Source organism: Mesoplodon densirostris, chromosome 2 (assembly GCF_025265405.1).
Source record: "Mesoplodon densirostris isolate mMesDen1 chromosome 2, mMesDen1 primary haplotype, whole genome shotgun sequence".
NCBI classification, from domain to species: Eukaryota; Metazoa; Chordata; class Mammalia; order Artiodactyla; family Ziphiidae; genus Mesoplodon; species Mesoplodon densirostris.
The window spans coordinates 154,795,968-154,814,523 of NC_082662.1; the positions used below are offsets into that span (position 1 = coordinate 154,795,968).

Sequence of the window (18,556 nt, forward strand, 5' to 3'; positions counted from 1 at the left end):
ATTATAACCAAACTGCCAAACCACCTACAGATGACCTGATTCATTGCCAGAGACCACCAAAAGTCTATGAACTTAAAAAAATTTTGATTTAGAATATTTAAAATACTGTTTATGTTAAAGGATCCTTAGAATAATTAGTTTGATCTACTTGATATTTTTGTTATTGTACAAAGTATGATGATCCCTCACCTTTGAAAATGTTTGAAAATGGTTAAATTTCAAAGACCTGGTTTAAACTTTTATATTGATCGTTGTTTCATTATTATTATTATTTTTATTCATTATGTTAATAGTTTATTTCCTTTCTAAATGTTCTTTAATGTTCTTCCCAATCATGAGATTCTCTATTTCAGTAGGTGTTTGGGTAGCGTACAAAATATTAAATTCTTGTAATTTGCATTGTAGTACTATGCTGTAGCTACTCAGTTACAAGGAAAGATTTAATAATATGCTTGTTTTGTTTATTCATTTACTTATCATTCAGTCAGCTTTCCTGGCCTTTGTGCTAGATTTGGGGATACAAAAGTAAATAAGATATAATCTTTTTTCTCAGAGAGATCAAAATCAGGTGAAAGAAAAAAATTTAAACTGATCATTGTGGTGGAGTTTGAAGAATACTAATAGCATTATGAACAAAGGGCTGTGGAATCACAGGAATGACTATCAGCTTGTTGACAGTTGGAAAGCCATGAAGGTCATTTTTAAGCAGGGTCTTAGAGTTTGAGTAGGTTTATTAGAGGAAGAAGAGGATGGAACAGCATTTTGGGTAGAGGCAGCAGGTACGAAGGAGTAGATGCATAAGACAGTTTGGCATATTTAGAAAATGGAGAGAAGTTTAATGTGTATGGATCATTGGTTAGGAAAATATGGATGGATAGATTAGCACTGCTAGATCATTTTTTATCCACATTGTGAAATTCCTTCTGTAGCAAGGAGAGACTACCTTTTACTATTCTTTAAAAGAAAAAAACTATTTTGTTTTTAAATTTTATAATTCATTCATATATTAAAGATATTTAAATGCTCACTACTTGGTAGACCTTATATTACTGCTTGAGAATTATTAATGTAATAATTGAACCTGATTAAGTAAAATGTTTAGATAGTGATCTAGAAAAATGCATATGTGGAAGAACTAGATTTTATGACTCAATTTGAAAGGATATAAAGAGGTACATTAGAGTAGTATAAATGTATCTTTGGTGCTTAAATTTTCAATTTTCATTGCTTTAGATTGCTATAGGAAAATTACACAGTGATATGTAGGTCTAATATTCTTAAAGAAAACTTAAATTTTTTTTCAAATTCTGAATGTGATATGTTAATAACATTCTAATATACACTCTCACAATAACAGTATACATTAAAATGCATTCTTAAATAATCATAAAGTATTTTAAATGTTCATTTTCTCCAATAATTTTAGTATACTCATACTTATCAAGATATAAAAATAGAAACAGTCTGTCAATGATGTTTTCTTTTTTAAACTTTTAATTTCAATTGTGTTACGTCTGTTTTACCAATTTCTGAAGGATTCTCTTTCATAAACCTTTGGTGTCCAATACAGTCTGCTCCTTCAATTCTGTTGTGAGATAGGCCTTATTTTCTAGATTCTGTCAGAACTCATATTAGCCAGGATGGGATGTCAGAAGGAACAGCTATCACTCTAGTCTGTAAGGGAACAGTTCTCAGCAAATTCAGGGAAAGGGGACAAATGCCCAATTAGGTGAAGATATTCTGGAGAGGCTGGCAGTTTAGGTTACCAGTTTTATCTCATGTGTTGAGTATTGACTACGATGGATAAAATTCTTTCAGATTAGTGTGTTTTTATTTTTTTAAGGATTATAAAACTCCTAGATGTTATTTGATATAGCCTGGAAGTGTTCTTCCTTCTGACAGTTTTGGAAGTGGTAAAACAGACCCAGATTAAGGCTGCACGTTAAGGATAACTTAGAAAATAACCTTAAGAGTTTCCTTTTGGAATTGTGATGTTTTGGCCAACGTAGTTTAAAAATCACTGTCTTAGACTATAATGCTTATCATTTATGTTTAACTACATCTATGAAAGTTTCTTTTAAATCACAAAATATGGGTACTTCGAAAATAAATGACTCCAAATTTGTTAATTGTTGTAGAGATTACAACCACACTGCAGAGAAACTGCTTTCAAATCACATGTGTAGTAAATATTTTTATAGAAATATGGTCATAAATAGTCCCAGGAAATCTCTCTTGAATATACTATATTTACATTTCAATTTTATGTTGTTGGTTTGTTGCTTTAAAATTGAATATAATTAGAATAAATAACACGCTAATGGCTTCATTTTACATTTTGAGTCAAAGCTTACTAAATTAAACCTTTACCCCCAGAATAGCATCTTGAGTAAACACATGTGGTTTACCAGATTTAAATATTTTCTTGAGATCATGTGTGTTTGATTTTTCCTTTTGTAAAATGTATGTCGTATAAATACAACTAGATACGTAACAGTCCTTTCCTGTACAAGCATTCCTCACTTAATAGAATTCTGAATAAGAGGAATTTATGAATTAAGTTAAAAATTGACTTAAGTTTTTTCCTCTTCCCCTTGGAACTTGAGGATCTTAGCACTGCACATATATTACCAGATGGAGTGCCAAAGTCCTCTTACTGTGTGCGTTACAGTTAAACTGAAATGAATGTGTGAGAACACTTTTTAACATGAACTGACAGCTATTAGTGAGATCCCTAGTCCCTAGTAAACAGACCTTTATATAGAGAATAGAATAGTCACCAAGGACTAGTTTTCTCATTTGCCTATCATCATCAGATTTCGTTAGCTGTTTGTCAGTTCTACCTAATTTGACCTGGATCTCCTTAGCAAAACTAGGATTGAACATTTCAATCTCTGGCTTTATGAATGATTTCCCCACATCCAAGGATACCCTTAACAAACTGTACAGATAAAATTGGGGGAAATGTTAGGAAATAGAACAGTAAATTATAGTTATGGAGAAAGTGCAAAAAAAGTTAAGATTATTGACAGTAGTTTCAAAATTAGAAATATTAAGGTGAACTGGAGCCAAATTACTAAAATATTAGAAATGTCTCTTAAATAACTATAATATCTTAAACTCTCTGTTATACTACTAGATTGCCTGATGAGCTTTCACTCTCAGTGTCTTAATGTTATGAATAATTTTTTAGTTTTATAATATGAATTATTTTTAGTGGTTATACTATGGAGATCCTGCAAACTATAATTACTTTTACTAGAATGTTTGAAGCTATGTGTTTTAAAATTTGGTACCTTCTAAGTGTGATTGTATTACATACGGAGAACAGTTTTATACTGGAACATATGTTTCTCTTTATGATGAAGGTTAACAGGAAAATGACAAAAATTAGTTTTATACCAAAATCCTTAGGAACTCTTAGCTCAAATCTAAGATTTTAATTCTTACTTTCAAGTCCTCTATAATTTGTATCTCTGTCCCCAGCTTCTCCAGATTTATCTCTAACTTTACCCACTGTAAACTTGACTTCCATCTGACATGCTTCCTCATCGTCCCTCAAATACAGTGAAGTTATTATGCCTTTCTCTCCTCATGCTCTTTCCTGACATGCTTTTTTTTTTAACCGTTTCTACCTCTGTGTTTTTTGGTTTTTTTTAATCTCTGATCAATTCCTGTTTACTCCATGAAGTCCAGTCCGTACTAACTTCCCCCTTTCTATAAATTTATCACACTTATTGTTTATAGTGTACATTTTAATATTTGATCTTATTTGATTTATATTGTTTCTTACCTTGTTTTATGTGGCAGCATAGCCTAAATCCTTGGTAATACTCAGTGTCTTGACAGCAGTTACCTCAATTAGTATACCTTTCAGTGATAAGAGAGTAAGTGCTTAAAAGTACTTACAGTGTTGAATAGAGTTGAACTGAAAAAAGTTGGGGATATTTATTAACATAAATTATGCCTCATAGTATGGCATGTGTGCTTTTTGAGGGTGGTTCTAACAGTTAGGTGTCTTTTTTCATTGTCTTTTTGAAAACGTTTCAGTTGCGGAATCACGGTTATTCATTGAAGGGCTATTTTGAGCCATGCTATGGGAGAGATATATTAAACTATCATGTACATTATCAACATTGATAAAAAGTTAATATTTGTAATACAGTAGACTTTTATGGAATAATACCTTTAGTGTTCACGTATGTCTGTGTCCTTGTATTTTATTGTATGAAAGCTCTCTTCTGTTCCTTCGATTAATTTTGCCTACCTCAAATGAAGCCACTCATTCTGATTCATCTTAGCTTCTACCCCCCCTTAAATGATTATAATTTTTCTCTGACTACTGATTTTAGGTTTCCTTAGCACTGATCTGATCGTCGAGGTCTTTTGAGCAATAACAAACAAAGCAGACGTAATTTTTTTTTCTAGTCTAATAGACCTATGAGCTCTGATTTCTCTACTGAGCCAAGGTGAGATGATGTAAAAGAGACCTTTCTTTTCTTAGGAGAATGCTGAGAAATGGTAGGTCCCTCTCAAACGAAGAGATTTAGTCTACCAGGCTGGGTTAGGACTGCCAAAGTAAACAGGATTCACCATGTATAGGACCATATAGCATGTGGTGGGTGTGATCCCTCTCTACTTGCTAAGGGAATCTTTCTTTTATCTTTATCAGGTGGTTGGGCCCCTGAAGTTTAGTTTTACTGCCATGGTAAATTTCTGTTCTAACCTTTGGGCCTATGGATCTCTTGTCCCACACCCTCTCCTTTTAGGTATACCATAATTTCTTCCAGACTTGTTTTAGTTGAGTTGCTTCAGTACGTTATATGGAGGGTGAGGGAACCAAGGATATGTGTTTAGTCTACCAGCTTCCTATTATTGTTTTTAGGTTAAGTGTGCTGTTTCTGCTGTTTTTCTGATGTTTCCAGAGTTTCCAGGTTTTCAAGGCTCTCTGTTTGATATAGTTTCCAAATATGGAAAGCTTTTGTTATAGTGTGATGTTATGAAAGATAATTTATTTGGACTCTTGCTAAATATCAACATTTAGTCATAGTCATTGTGTGAGTCTTTCTGATATTCTTCATAGTTAGTTGAAAGGTATAGGTATAAAAGATATAGAAATATCTTTTAGAATTACATATTAGTTGTTCCTGTATCATTCTTATGAAAAGAATGCTGTGCATGCCTGCTGTGATTATAACCACTGTGCTCACTCTTCACCTGCTTTCTTATGGCAGAATTTCTGGATCAGATGCATCCAAGGTAAAGTTTACCATGTCTCTTCAGGCTGACCCTCAGTAGTAACAGAAAATACCAGAGCAATTATTGCACACACATTAATGGTCTTCTAATCTCCAACCTTGCATGTAATTGCTGCTGTCAAATACAATTACTGTCTGCCCAGGTTTCTTTCCCTGGGGGCAGTCGTGCCATGCCTTGGTATAGAGTTAGAAAATGCAAAGAGAGTTTCTGAAACTTTTTGAAGGTTTTGCTTATATCTACTTTGAAAATTTTTAACTATAAAACTACATTGCCTTTTTTATTTTTTAGAAGACTGACCTGATTAAGTCTGACAGTAATAAGAGAAGAATAACAAAAAAGATTTGAAGATTCATTGATTGTAATTGTATTTCTGAACAATTAATTATGAATACATTTCCTTTATGCATTGGCACCACATTGGCCACAGTTCAGGAAATATAATGCTAAACTGGTGTTCCTTTTTTTTTTTTTTTTTTTTTTGCTGTACGAGGGCCTCTCACTGTTGTGGCCTCTCCTGTTGCAGAGCACAGGCTCCGTAAGCACAGGCTCAGCGGCCATGGCTTACGGGCCCAGCCGCTCTGCGGCATGTGGAATCTTCCCGGACCGGGGCACGAACCCATGTCCCCTGCATCGGCAGGCAGACTCTCAACCACTGCGCCACCAGGGAAGCCCCTAAAAATCTTTTAAATGTACACTTGAGACAGAACAAGATTTTAAATCAGAATATTTGTAATTATTTGATAATGGTTTCTAAAATAGCTTGGAGAGGTGGTGTAGTTTAATAGAAAGAGTAGTCTTTGGATACCAGAAGATCTTGGTTTGGGACTCAATTCTGCACTTACTATGAGGCATTGGGTATTTCACCTCTCTTTATCTTCAGTTTTCTCATCTGTAAAATGGAGATATATTTTATCAAATATAAGGCAAACATTTATTCAGTTTCTAACATTTTAAAAATTATAGATGTGTTTTAAAATTGATGGAGTACTATATTTAATTTGCTGTGTTGTCTTTCTTAGCATTATAGAAAATAGTGGTACTTTTTATAATTGGTGATGTCTTAGGTTGCATGAGATACAGTAAAAATGCCAATTTTATAGAATTGTTTTGAAGTTGGAATTGGATAATATATATAAAGTGCAAAGCACATGGAAGACGCTCCTGAAGTCCTAGTTTCCTTCCCCCCCGCCCCCCCCCCCCCCGAATGACAGTGTCGTTCGTTGGTTGGTTTGGGGATCTGTTGTTTTACCAGGAGAATCAGAAGTTTAAAACTATTAGATAAAGACTTGTGGTTCTGTATTGTTGGTCACCACATCAAATATCTTGCATCTGTGTTGCTGAGACATTTTCATTTTGGAGAAATGGCCATATTGTGACTAATAATAATAATTATATATCAGTTAACACTTACATAGTGTCTACTTTGTGCTGGGCACTGTTGGTTTTACATATATATTTTATATCTTGGAAACACCCATATGAGATAGGTACTATTACTTTTATTTTTATAAATGAGGAAACAGAGGCAGAGAGATTAATTTACCCAAATTCCTATAGCTAGACCTATAAACAAATTAAGCAAACAAACCAATAAAGCAGAAGCCAAGAAAGGTAGCACATGGAAGCAAGAAACTCCTTCCTTGCCCATATTAGCCTGATAATAATCTTTGGAACAGTTATTTTTCAGATAGAACGTTTCACAAGGTTTTACATCTTGACCCAACCCAGCAACTGACTAAGGTAGAATCTGAATCAAGTGATAAAGATTCAGCCAACAACTTACCTTTCCCCCTTGAGTGAAGGAGCATTTCAGTGTCTCAAATAATACAGTCTCAGGCAATATAAGAACTGGCAAGTGTTATCCTATTGGCTGCCAAATTGGAGTCTCTTTCTTTAACTGCTGATGCAACATAAAAATAACTTAATGGATTTTGAGTAGAGAGAAATGGAATAAAGTTCTTAAACCTCTATGAGAAGCATTTCATTGGAGTGGAAATCAAGACAGTAAAAGTAGCCAAAGTTTGGCCCTTCTTATAGATGAAGTGGATGGAGAACAAAACTAATGCATCTTTGGCACCTTTACTCTGAATTCAATCTGATAATGGCAGATTATTTAAAAAAATTTTTTTGCCTCTGATATAATCTCCCACCCCACCTTCCCAAAATTGTCACCATTCTAATATGCCTGTGCAGTTGCTGCAGAAAGAGGAATTAATCCTAGGAAGAAATATACTTAGAATGCACTATAATCAAATTATAGAGTCAGTTTTTTCCCTGACGATTTTAATTAAAACTGTATTATGCTTTATGTACAAAGGTATTCATCATATCTTTGTTTATGAATGAAAAAATGAAAATACCTAAATAGACAGTTGTCAGATAATGTTTAAGTAAATTATGGTACATTACTTCATGGAATATTATGCTGGTTTTTAAATTAATGTTTTTGGAACTTCTGCTCTTGGGCATGGTGGTATAATAGGGACAAGATTTACCCTTTTATTTTAAACAGGAAGAAAACAAGACACAGTAGTTGAAATAATGATTTTTCAGACAATGCACTGAAAGTCGTATGAAACTATGAGAGAAGAGAAACAAAGTAAATCCTACAGTTTCCTCAGCTTATTATCTGGAAGCAATTTCAGCGCAGGGAGGGGGGATCCAAAAGAGCTTGGTCACCTTGCCAATTTGAGCCAGACTGAATATACAGGGCTGCATACTAGAGAGGATGCTTTTGCATACAGAGGGAGAGTTCCAGAGATCTATAGAAGGGTCTCTCTGGCTGAATACTAATCTATGTATGTGTGAGAGGAAACTAACAGGCTGGAGAATGAAATACAAGAAAGCAGCAAGCCATACAATTCGTGGAGTTGACATAGGACTGAGACTCTTTCATTTCCTACTGGTCAGAGTGGAAAGAAAATGTAGTGTATGGGGCATATGGTGGAGGCCTCTGAAGGATTTCACTTCAGTACTGGGGCTAAATTAAGCTCTAGATTAAAGGCTGCTCTGCCCCTGCCTTAACAAAGCTTAAAAATGAGCCTTGAAAGGATCAGATTGATTCCATGTAACTGAATTAATGCCCAAACAAAGTCTAACATAATTTAAAAGAACACAACAAAAACAAGAGTGTAAAATTTATAATAACTGGCTTATGGTAAAAGTCTTTCAAGCATGCAAAAGTAGCAGGAAAATATCCATAACCAGGAGAAAAACCTGTCAGTGAAAGCAGATACAGAAATGATAAAGATGAAAAACAGCTATTATAAATATATTCTGTATATTCAAGAAAATAGAGGAAAACATGAACACAATGGAGAGAGATACAGAAGATACAGAAAGACCCAAATGGAACTTGTGGAGATGAGAGTTAACATTTGAAATGAAAAATACACTGGAAAGAATTAACAGCAGATTAGACATTGCATAAGAAAAGATCAGTGAACTTGAAGATATAGCAGGTGAAACAGAAATGAAGCACAGAGCATAAAAAGACTGAACAAATATACATATAATCGGAATCCCTTAAAGAAGAGAAAAAGTGAGAGAGAAGACAGAAGAAATTTAATAAATAATGGCTGAAAATTTTAAACATTTGATGAAACCATAAACCAGAGTTTTTCAGCCTTTGCATTATTGACATTTGGGGCTGGGTAATTCTTTGCTGTGGAAGGCTGTCCTGTGCATTGTAGGATGTTTAGTAGTAACCCTGATCTTTACTCACTAGGTGCCAATAAGACCAACCACTTGTGACAACCAAATGGAGGATAGGGGCAAAAAAAAGAAAAAAAAGAAAAACTCCCCTACTTGAGAATCACTGCCATACACCAATGGAATAAGAAACTCAATGAATGTCAAGCAGAAGAAACGTAAATAAAATGATACCGTGACACATCATAATCAAATTGTTGAAAATCAGTGAAAAAGAGAAACTCTTAAAAGCATGCATACCAAAACAAAAAAAAATGATACAGAGGAACAAATGTAAGAACTGCAGCAGACTTCAATAGTCAGATCAATAGGGCAGCATCAAAAGGAAAAAACTATCAACTTATAATCTATACCAGTTAAAATAGCTTTCAGGAATGAAGGTGATTTGCTTACCATGAAAATGGTTGTTTATGAAAAGTTCACAGGTGACATTATACTCAAGGATGAAAAATGGAAAGCTTTCCCCTTAAGATCAGGAATAAGACAGGATGCTTTCTTTTACCATGTACTATAAATTCTAGCCAGAGCAATTAGACGAGAAAAAGAAAATAAACAGCATCCAAATTGGAAAGAAAGAAGTAAAACTGTCTCTGTTCACAGATAACATCATCCTAAATACAGAAAATCCAAAAAAACCACCAAAAACGACTAGAGTTAATAAACATTCAGCAAAGTTGCAAGATACGATATCAACATGGAAAAATTGGTTGCGTTAATATACGCCAGCAGTGAACACCCCAAAATGGAAACTAAGGAAACTATTCCATTTACAGTAGCATACAACATAATAAAATACCCAGGAATAGTTTTAAAAGGAGGTGAAAGATTTTACACTGAAAACCATAAACCGTTGCTGAGACAAAGAAGACCTAGATAAATGGAAAGACATCCCATGTTCATAGATTGAAATATTTTATATTGTTAAGATGGCAGTACTACCTAAAGTGACCTACAGATTCAATGCAGTCTATCAAAATTCCAACTGCCATTTTTGCAGAAATGGAAAAGCTGATCCTCAGATATATATGGAATTATAAAGGGGCCTAAATAATCAAAACAATATTGAAAAAGAACAAAATTGGAGAATTCACACCTGCAATTTCAAAACTTACTACAAAATAACAGTAATTAAAACAGTGTTGTACCAGCATAAAGATAGACACATGGACCAGTGGAATAGAATTAAGTCCAGAAATAAATGCTCACATTTATGGTCAATTGATTTTTGATGAAGATGCCAAGACCATTCAGTGGAGAAGAAGAATCTCTTAAACAGATGATGCTGGGACAACTGGATATCCACATACAAAAGAATGAAGGTGCATTCTTATATCACACTATATACAAAAATTCACTCAAAAGGGATAAACGACCTAAAAAAATATGAATTAGAACTATATTGACTGAAGTAAATAGGTACTTAGCTCAGTGATTTTTGATTTGGCCATGGATTCTTAGATATGACAGCAGAAACACAGGCAACCAAAGAAAAGATGATAAACAGGACTGCATCAATATTAAAATTTTTCTGCTATCCAAAAAATACTATCCAAAAAAGTAAAAAGACATTCTACAGAAAGGGAGGAAATATTTGCAAATCATATCTGATAAAGATCTAGTATCCAGAATATATGAATAACTCATAAAAGATAACTAATAAATGGGTTGAATATAGACATTTCTCCAAAGAGAATGACCCACAATCACATGAAATATTAGTTATTAGGGAAATGCAAATCAAAACCACAGGGAGGTATTACTTCACACACACTAAGATGACTATAATAAAAAAGACAGATAATAACAAGCGTTGGCAAGGATGTGGAGAAATTGGAACCATCTTACATTGTTGGTGGGAATGTAAAATGGTGCAGGTGCTGTGGAAAATAGTTTGGTGGTTCTTCCAAAAGTTACACATAGAATTACCATATGACCCTGCAATTCTGCTCCTAGGTATATATACCCAAAAGAATTAAAAACAGGTACTCAAATAGCTGTACACAAATGTTCATAGCACAATAATAGTCAAAAGGTACAAACAATCCAAGTGTCCATCAACTGATAAATGGATATATAATATAGAGTATATATATATATATATATATATATATATATATGTTAGAGTATTACTCAACCATAGGAAGGAATGAAGTACTGATACATGCTCACATATGATCACATATTGTGTGATTCCATTTATATGAAGTATCCAGAATGGGTGAATCCATAGAGACAGAAAGCTGATTGATGGTTTCTAGGGTTAGGAGGAAGAGGAATGAGAGTGATTGCTTAATGGGCTCAAGGATTTGTTTTGGGATGATGGAAATGTTTTGAAACTAAATAGAGCTGGTGGTTGTACAACATTGTCAGTGTACTAAATGCCACTCAATTGTATATATATATTTTGTTTTTTAAAAGGGGGAAACTGTTTATTTTGTCTAGTTTTTATTTTTTAAATTTTTTTTCATTGGAGTAGAGTTGATTTACACTGCAGTGTCACTTTCTGCTGTACAACAAAGTGAATCAGCCATATGTATACATACATCTCCTCTTTTTTTGCATTTCCTTCCCATTTAGGTCACCAAAGAGCACAGAGTAGAGTTCCCTGTGCTAATTGTATATTTTTAGATGACTTATTTTATATTATGTGAATCTCATGTCAATACAAAAAAAAAGTAAGGGTAAAATAAAGATTTTTCAGACAAACAAAAGCAGAGATAATTCATTGCTGACTGACATGCACTACAATAAATGTTAAAGGAACTTCTTCAGGCAAAAGGAAAAGTGTATAAGATGGAAATTTAGACCTGCTTAAAGGAACGAAGACAACTGGAAGTGACAAATATGTGGGTAAATAGAAGCCTTTTTTTCTTTATTTTAAAATGTCTTCAAAAGACAATTGAACTTCCAGTTTCAGCTCTGACATGTAAAGAACTTGGAAATCATCTCTCCTGTCTTCAACAACAGCAAAAATCTGACCAAACTGAAAATCATGGACTATTCTTAGATTAATCTGAGATTTGAGGTCATAGGGCAAACTGCCACTCCCCAAATGGTGACAGGTGAATACATAGAATCACACTCGAGATCTGCTTATTGGGAACAAAGCTGTTTGAACCGTGAACTGGTAGGAACACTTAAATGGTAATTGATAAATTGCTGCAGGCTGAGTGTGGACTAGCTCAAGAGCTAAAAGCTTCCAGGGGCTCAGCCTTAGGAAGGCCCCCTGCTTTCATGGGTTTTGACCCCCAGGGCCCACCACATTCTTATGGTGAATATTGGAGAAAAATCTTTTGTTTTGATACAGGGGAGGTAGAATATAGTTAACACTACTGAACTTTACACGTAAAAATGGTTAAGACGGTAAGTTTTATGGGTTTTTTTCCCCAACAGCTAAGAGTTTTTTTTTTTTTTTTTTTTAAAGAAATGGTCTATCAAACCATGAAAAGACATGAAGGAACTTAAAATGATTTGCTAAGTGAAAGAAAGATTACATACTGTATGATTCCAACTGTATGATGTTCTGGAAAAGGTAAAACTGAGGACAGTAAAAACATCAGTAGTTGCCAGGGCTTCAGAGGGAGAGAGGGATGAATAACTGGAGCATAGGAATTTTAGGGCAGTGAATCTATTCTGAATGATATTGTAATGTGGACACATATCATTATACACTTGTCAAAACCCATATGCAGGGGCTTCCCTGGTGGCGCAGTGGTTGAGAGTCCGCCTGCCGATGCAGGGGACACGGGTTCGTGCCCCGATCCCGGAAGATCCTACATGCCGCGGAGCGGCTGGGCCCACGAGCCATGGCCACGGAGCCTGTGTGTCCGGAGCCTGTGCTCCGCAACGGGAGAGGCCACAGCAGTGAGAGGCCCGCGTACAGCAAAAAAAAAAAAAAATTAAAAAAAAAAAACAAAAAAAAACAACAAAAAAAACCCCATATGCAACACAAAAGATGAACCCTAATGTAAACTGTGACTTTTAACTAATAACGGTGTGTTAATATTGGCCCATCTATTGTAACAAATGTACCACACTAATGCAAGATGTTAAAATAGGGGAAAATTGGGGAGAGGGGTATATGAGAACACTCTGTACCTTCTGCTCATTTTTCTTTAAATTTAAAACTACTATAGGGCTTCCCTGGTGGCGCAGTGGTTGAGAGTCCGCCTGCTGATGCAGGGGATACGGGTTCGTGCCCCGGTCTGGGAAGATCCCACATGCCGCGGAGCGGCTGGGCCTGTGAGCCATGGCCACTGAGCCTGCGCGTCCGGAGTCTGTGCTCTGCAACGGGAGAGGCCACAACAGTGAGAGGCCCGCGTACCACAAAAAAAAAAAGACTACTCTAAAAACTAAAGGCTGTTAACTAAGTGAAAGAAATATACTCATCCCTTTCCAATACCATGTAACTCCTAATTAGTAGTATGTATTTTCACAGCAAATAATTACCAAGCAAACCACAGGTATCTATTCTGAATTGCTTACTTCACATTAAGGGTTTCAGTGAATGACACTGATAGAAACTGTGACTGTCTTGTGAACAACCGTGTGTTTTTGCTTCTAGTCTTGCCCCCTAAAATACACTAATTGCTTTCTGGCAAAAGACATGAACACCTCAGTTCTCTAACATTCTAAGCATACCCTCACCACTGGGCCTTTGCAATGGCTGTTTCCTATTCATGGGACAATTTCCCCCAGATATGTGCAGGACTCACTTGTTGACTTCCTTTATGTCTTTATTCAAATGACCTTCTCAGTGAGGCCCTCCCAGACCATCTTATTTAAAATTCCAACCCTCTTCCCTACACTAATTTTTTTTCTATAGCATTCATCACTTTTTAATATTAGAAAACTTTTTTATCTTCTGTCTCCCTCAGACATGACATGATTTTGGTATGTTAATTTTGTATCCTGTAACTTTTCTGGAATCATTTGTTACCTCTAACACATTGATTGGTGGCGGGGGGGAGTATGTCTTTAGGGTTGTCTGTGTATACGATCATGTTGTCTATGAAAGGAGATAATTTTACTTCTTCCTTTCTAATTTGGGTGCCTTTATTTATTTTTCTCGCCTAATTGCTGTGGCTAGGACTTCGAATACATTGTTGAATAAAAGTGGTAAGAATGGGCATCCTTGTCTTGTTCCTGATCTTAGAGGTAAAGCTTTCAACTTTTTACTGTTGAGTATGATGTTAGTTGTGGGCTTGTCATATATGGCCTTTATTATGTTGAGGTACATTCCCTGTGTACCCGCTTTGTTCACAGTTTTTATCATGAATTTTATCAAATGCTTTTTCTGCATCCATTGAGATGATCATATGATCTTATCCTTAATTTTGTTAATGTGATGTATCACATTGATTTGTGGGTGTTGAGCCATCTTTGCATTCCTAGGATAAATCCTACTTGATCATGATGTTTAATCCTTTTAATGTTTTGTTGAATTTGGTTTGCTAATATTTTCTTGAGGAGTTTTACATCTATGTTCACCATCAATATTGGCCTGTAATTTTCTATTTGTTTTCTTGTTGTTGAGTTTTAAGAGTCTTTTAAAATATATTTTGAATACCAGTCCTTTAATAGATTTGTGTTTGCAAAGGTTTTTTTCCCAGTTTGTGGTTTGTCATTTCATTCTCTTAATGGTGTCTTTCACTGAGCAGACATTTTTAATTTTAATAAACACTAACATCAGTTTTTTTCTTTCATGGATCATGGTTTTGGTGTTGTCTCTAAAAAGTGATTGCAAACCTAAGGTCACCTAGATTTTCTGCTGTGTTATCTTCTTGGAGCCAGTTCTCTTTCAGGAAACTGTGCTTGACACTCTATACTTGATTCTCTCTCTCTGTTTCCTTTGGTATCCAGTTTTCTCATTTCCAATTTTGTTATTCATTTAGCAAGCATCTCTTGGGCAGCAAGTATGTTTCAGCTTTATCCTACTAATGGAGTATGTATTTAGAATGTAATTGGATTAAATAAAGTAAGTTCTCCCTTTGGACTGTGCTTTTTTAGTATAAGGGAAGACATTCTCTGTCCTGAAAATTCTTTGCAGCATTTATGCTCTAAGACTGGTCCTCAGAGGAGAGAGGGAACTTGCATTTACTTTGTGCTTCTTTTTTTTGTTTGTTTGTTTGTTTTTTGTTTTTTTTTTTTGTGGTACGCGGGCCTCTCACTGTTGTGGCCTCTCCCATTGCGGAGCACAGGCTCCGGACGCGCAGGCCCAGCGGCCATGGCTCACGGGCCCAGCCGCTCCGCGGCATGTGGGATCTTCCCAGACCGGGGCATGAACCCGCATCCCCTGCATCGGCAGGCGGACTCCCAACCACTGCGCCACCAGGGAAGCCCCTGTGCTTCATTTTTGCCAACATCAGGCTATTGTACTTTATATACTTTATTATTTAATCATGATGGTAGTTGTTGTTTATGACATTATACCTTTGTTTCTGTCATAAATTGATAACCGACTTCTTCACCTCAAAAATCTGCACCATTTCTTGAAACTTTAGTTCCTCTAATGGTGTTACGAACTAACAGAATATGCTGCCTACAGGATCTTTTCCTCAGCCCAGTGGTTCACAGACCAAAAGAAAGAAACAAAAAAAATAGCAACAATAAAGCAAAACCCCTTCTTTAAAGTAAGAAAAAAGAACACGTATAAGGGAACTGTCTATATTTTTCTGAAGTGAAACTAATTATTTTTGCAGTCAAATTAAATAATAAAAGTAATTTTGACTCTAAGATACTATTTATGTTCAGAATCAGAGTTTTTATTTTTGTAGGGTGTCCTGATCTAAAAACTGTCAATATTGCAAGAGATGTGGGCTTTTGCACAGGTTGCAATTTGATCTTCCAGACAACAGTAATATCCAGGTTCACTGCTTCTACGTACATGTTTTGGAAGAATCTTATTTTTAAATTTAATCTTAACCTTGTGCTTTTTAAGAACATAGAGGGACAGAGCCTACTGAATACTTGATTTTGGAAAGCGTTTCCATGAGTTTGCTTTTTTCTTTTATTTTAGATCTCAACCTCTTTCCTCCCTTCTACCTTCTCATCCTTCCTTCTTGCCACCTAAAAATATTTTCTTTATTTTTTTATGGTTAAATTTTAAGTTTTATTACAATTTAGTTTCTTATTTGGGAACTTTAATTTTGTTAACCTAGATATGATTTTCCTGATCACATTCAGGTCTGGTATTTATATTTCATATTTTATTTTCATTTTTCCACACTGAATGTCTCTGTTTTCCACAATGAACATAGCTAACATAATCAGCTAGGGGAATGGCTCTTAAGTGGCTCCAGAAGGCAGTAGTGGAATAACCTTAGCTTGCTAGAGGGTATTCATTCTGCTGCTGTGATGACCTGAGAGTCCTCCTGCCTTTCTCATGCCATCCTAAAATTGTCACTAGGGCCTTAGAGAAATGGTGGATCATCAAATATTAGTGTTCCTTAACAGAGTAGTATTTTGCAACCGGTTTAAATGCACACTGCTTTAATCCATGTGTCTTTTTTCCACCAATTCCCCCCCCAACCACAGTCACCAGAGAAGAAAGGAAAAGAAGCAAATATTGGTTTTGGTGGGCCAGTTGTTAGTTCTCTGTATCACGAAGAAATCATCAGGTAAATTCTTTTCTGGTCTTCAACAATAGGGGTATATACATATATGTATAGTATTGTGTGTATGTATACATTTGTGTGTGTGTGTGTGTGTGTGTGTGTGTTTATAAATTTATTTATTTATTTAATACCCAAAACTTCCATTTGAAGAACTTTTTCTTAACATGAAACCGATTTGGTGGTATCTCTAGGAGGATAATAAATGGCAGGAAATAAATTTTTATGTGTATAATCTTTAAAATCTGTAAGTATCTGAATCAGTGCCAGGTAATAACCTTTCTCCCACATAAGTAGTTGGTAGGGCAAGGTTTTGTGTCTCAATCTAAAGCTATGGATTTTTGTTGTTGTTCTCATTAGTTTTCCTCAAAATATCGTTATTTCTTTGAAATATTTTAATTTCTGTAGTTTATTTATTCTAGCTACAAGTTAAAAATCATTTCAACTTTACAAGATGAAAAAATTCTGGAGACTGGTTGCACAACAATGTGAATATACTTAATACTACCAAACCGGACACTTAGAGATGGTTAAGATGATAAATTTTATGTCATGTATTTTTAACAAAATTAAAAAAATTTTAAAGGTCATTTTGCATTATTTAACAAAGGTCCTTAAATTTTGTATGTTATGTATGAAATTTCTTGGATTATCGTTTTCTTTACATACTGTGTAAATCAGAAAAAGGATTCTATCTTGCTTTAAAGCCATGTGACACATTCTTCTAAGATTGTTACTTTACAAGCAAAAACAAGAAATAGGAACTTCTGATGCTCTTACCCTTCTGCGTCATCTGAGCTTTACTTTTCTTACTTATTAACATGAAATAAATGAGCTCTGATTTTCAAGTGGAAAATTGAGTTCACCTAAATTGAAGGGAAATATCTATCTTCATAGAATGAAGAGGAAATTGTACCAAAATTTTATGCTTCACTCTTGCAAAAGAGTTGCTGACATTATTCACCACATAAAGAAGTAGTGATAAGAACTCCCAGGTAGCATTCTAGAAGGAAAGCTATTGATAGCCCTATGAATCAAAAACTTCAAATGCTTATAGTTTCCAGTTAATACTAAGGGCCCTGTCTTGAATCTATTTGCATAGCAAGCACTTCACTTTTTACTAAGATTAAATGTCTACTTGGGGTGATATAGTGGAAGACTGATGGAGATTTGAGGGGGATAAAGATACCCTTTAAGAATGCTGCTGGCCTGGAGTACATTTGCCACCCTGATCCCTTTGAGGTACCATGAAAGCTCTGAGAAGCCCATGTAGTTTTGAGGAAGCACAGTTTAAAAAACATTTTCAGAGTTTAACTCTCCCTTCCCCTTAACCCTTATAGAATCAGAACATGTTTGGGGGGTTCTTAATTTGTATATTCTCTACTTAGAGCTTCTAAAAAATGGTGTATTAGAACCTTAACCATATTAATCAAAGTTTATTAAATGTTCAAATCAAGTCAGTAAACCCTTAGAGTCATTTTTCTAGGAGGGGAGGTTAGTCATTCCTTCTCTGTGTTCGCCTAGTCTTTTATTCACACTTTTGTTATAGCATCTGTGACGTTATGCTACATTGGATTATAATTTTTAAATATTTGTCCTTTCTGCTAAACTGTTAGTTTTTGGAGAGCAAGGATAGTATTTTATCCATCTGTGTATTCTCAGTATCTGGGGAAGTTCGCAGAACTTAGTAGGTACCTAGTAAAAGTGCCCAGAGCTTGGGAGGTATCCACAGCTGCTTCCCTCAAGGAGCTGAAAGTTTAGTGACTGGCTCATACACAGTTAGCCTAGTGGCTGTATCATAAATCAGGCATGCCCATCCTCACCTCTTTTCCTAAAGAAATGTATAGGCCACTTTCCTAGTTAGATAATTAAATGGAGATAATTTCTTAACTTTGCTTTTTTAAAATCACTATACTTAACTTTCTAATAATATCAATCACTTATCTATAAATAGTGATCTTTATTTTGTGTAC

The 18,556-nt window shown here is 35.0% G+C and overlaps 1 protein-coding gene across 4 annotated transcripts in view; it reads left to right on the plus strand.

Annotated features, from left to right (window-relative positions):
• ACBD6 (acyl-CoA binding domain containing 6) overlaps nt 1-18,556 on the plus strand; it is a 227,421-nt gene that overhangs the window by 42,571 nt on the left and 166,294 nt on the right. For 3 of the 4 annotated variants that reach the window (XR_009531216.1, XM_060091180.1, XM_060091181.1), the window contains exon 4: nt 16,507-16,589. The exons of the other annotated variant lie outside the window; for it this stretch is intronic. Coding sequence is in view for 2 of the 3 variants with exons in the window: in XM_060091180.1 (XP_059947163.1) it covers nt 16,507-16,589 (83 nt within the window). In the remaining variant the exon portion in view is untranslated. The remainder of the gene's footprint in view (nt 1-16,506; nt 16,590-18,556) is intronic. 4 annotated transcript variants of the gene reach the window in all.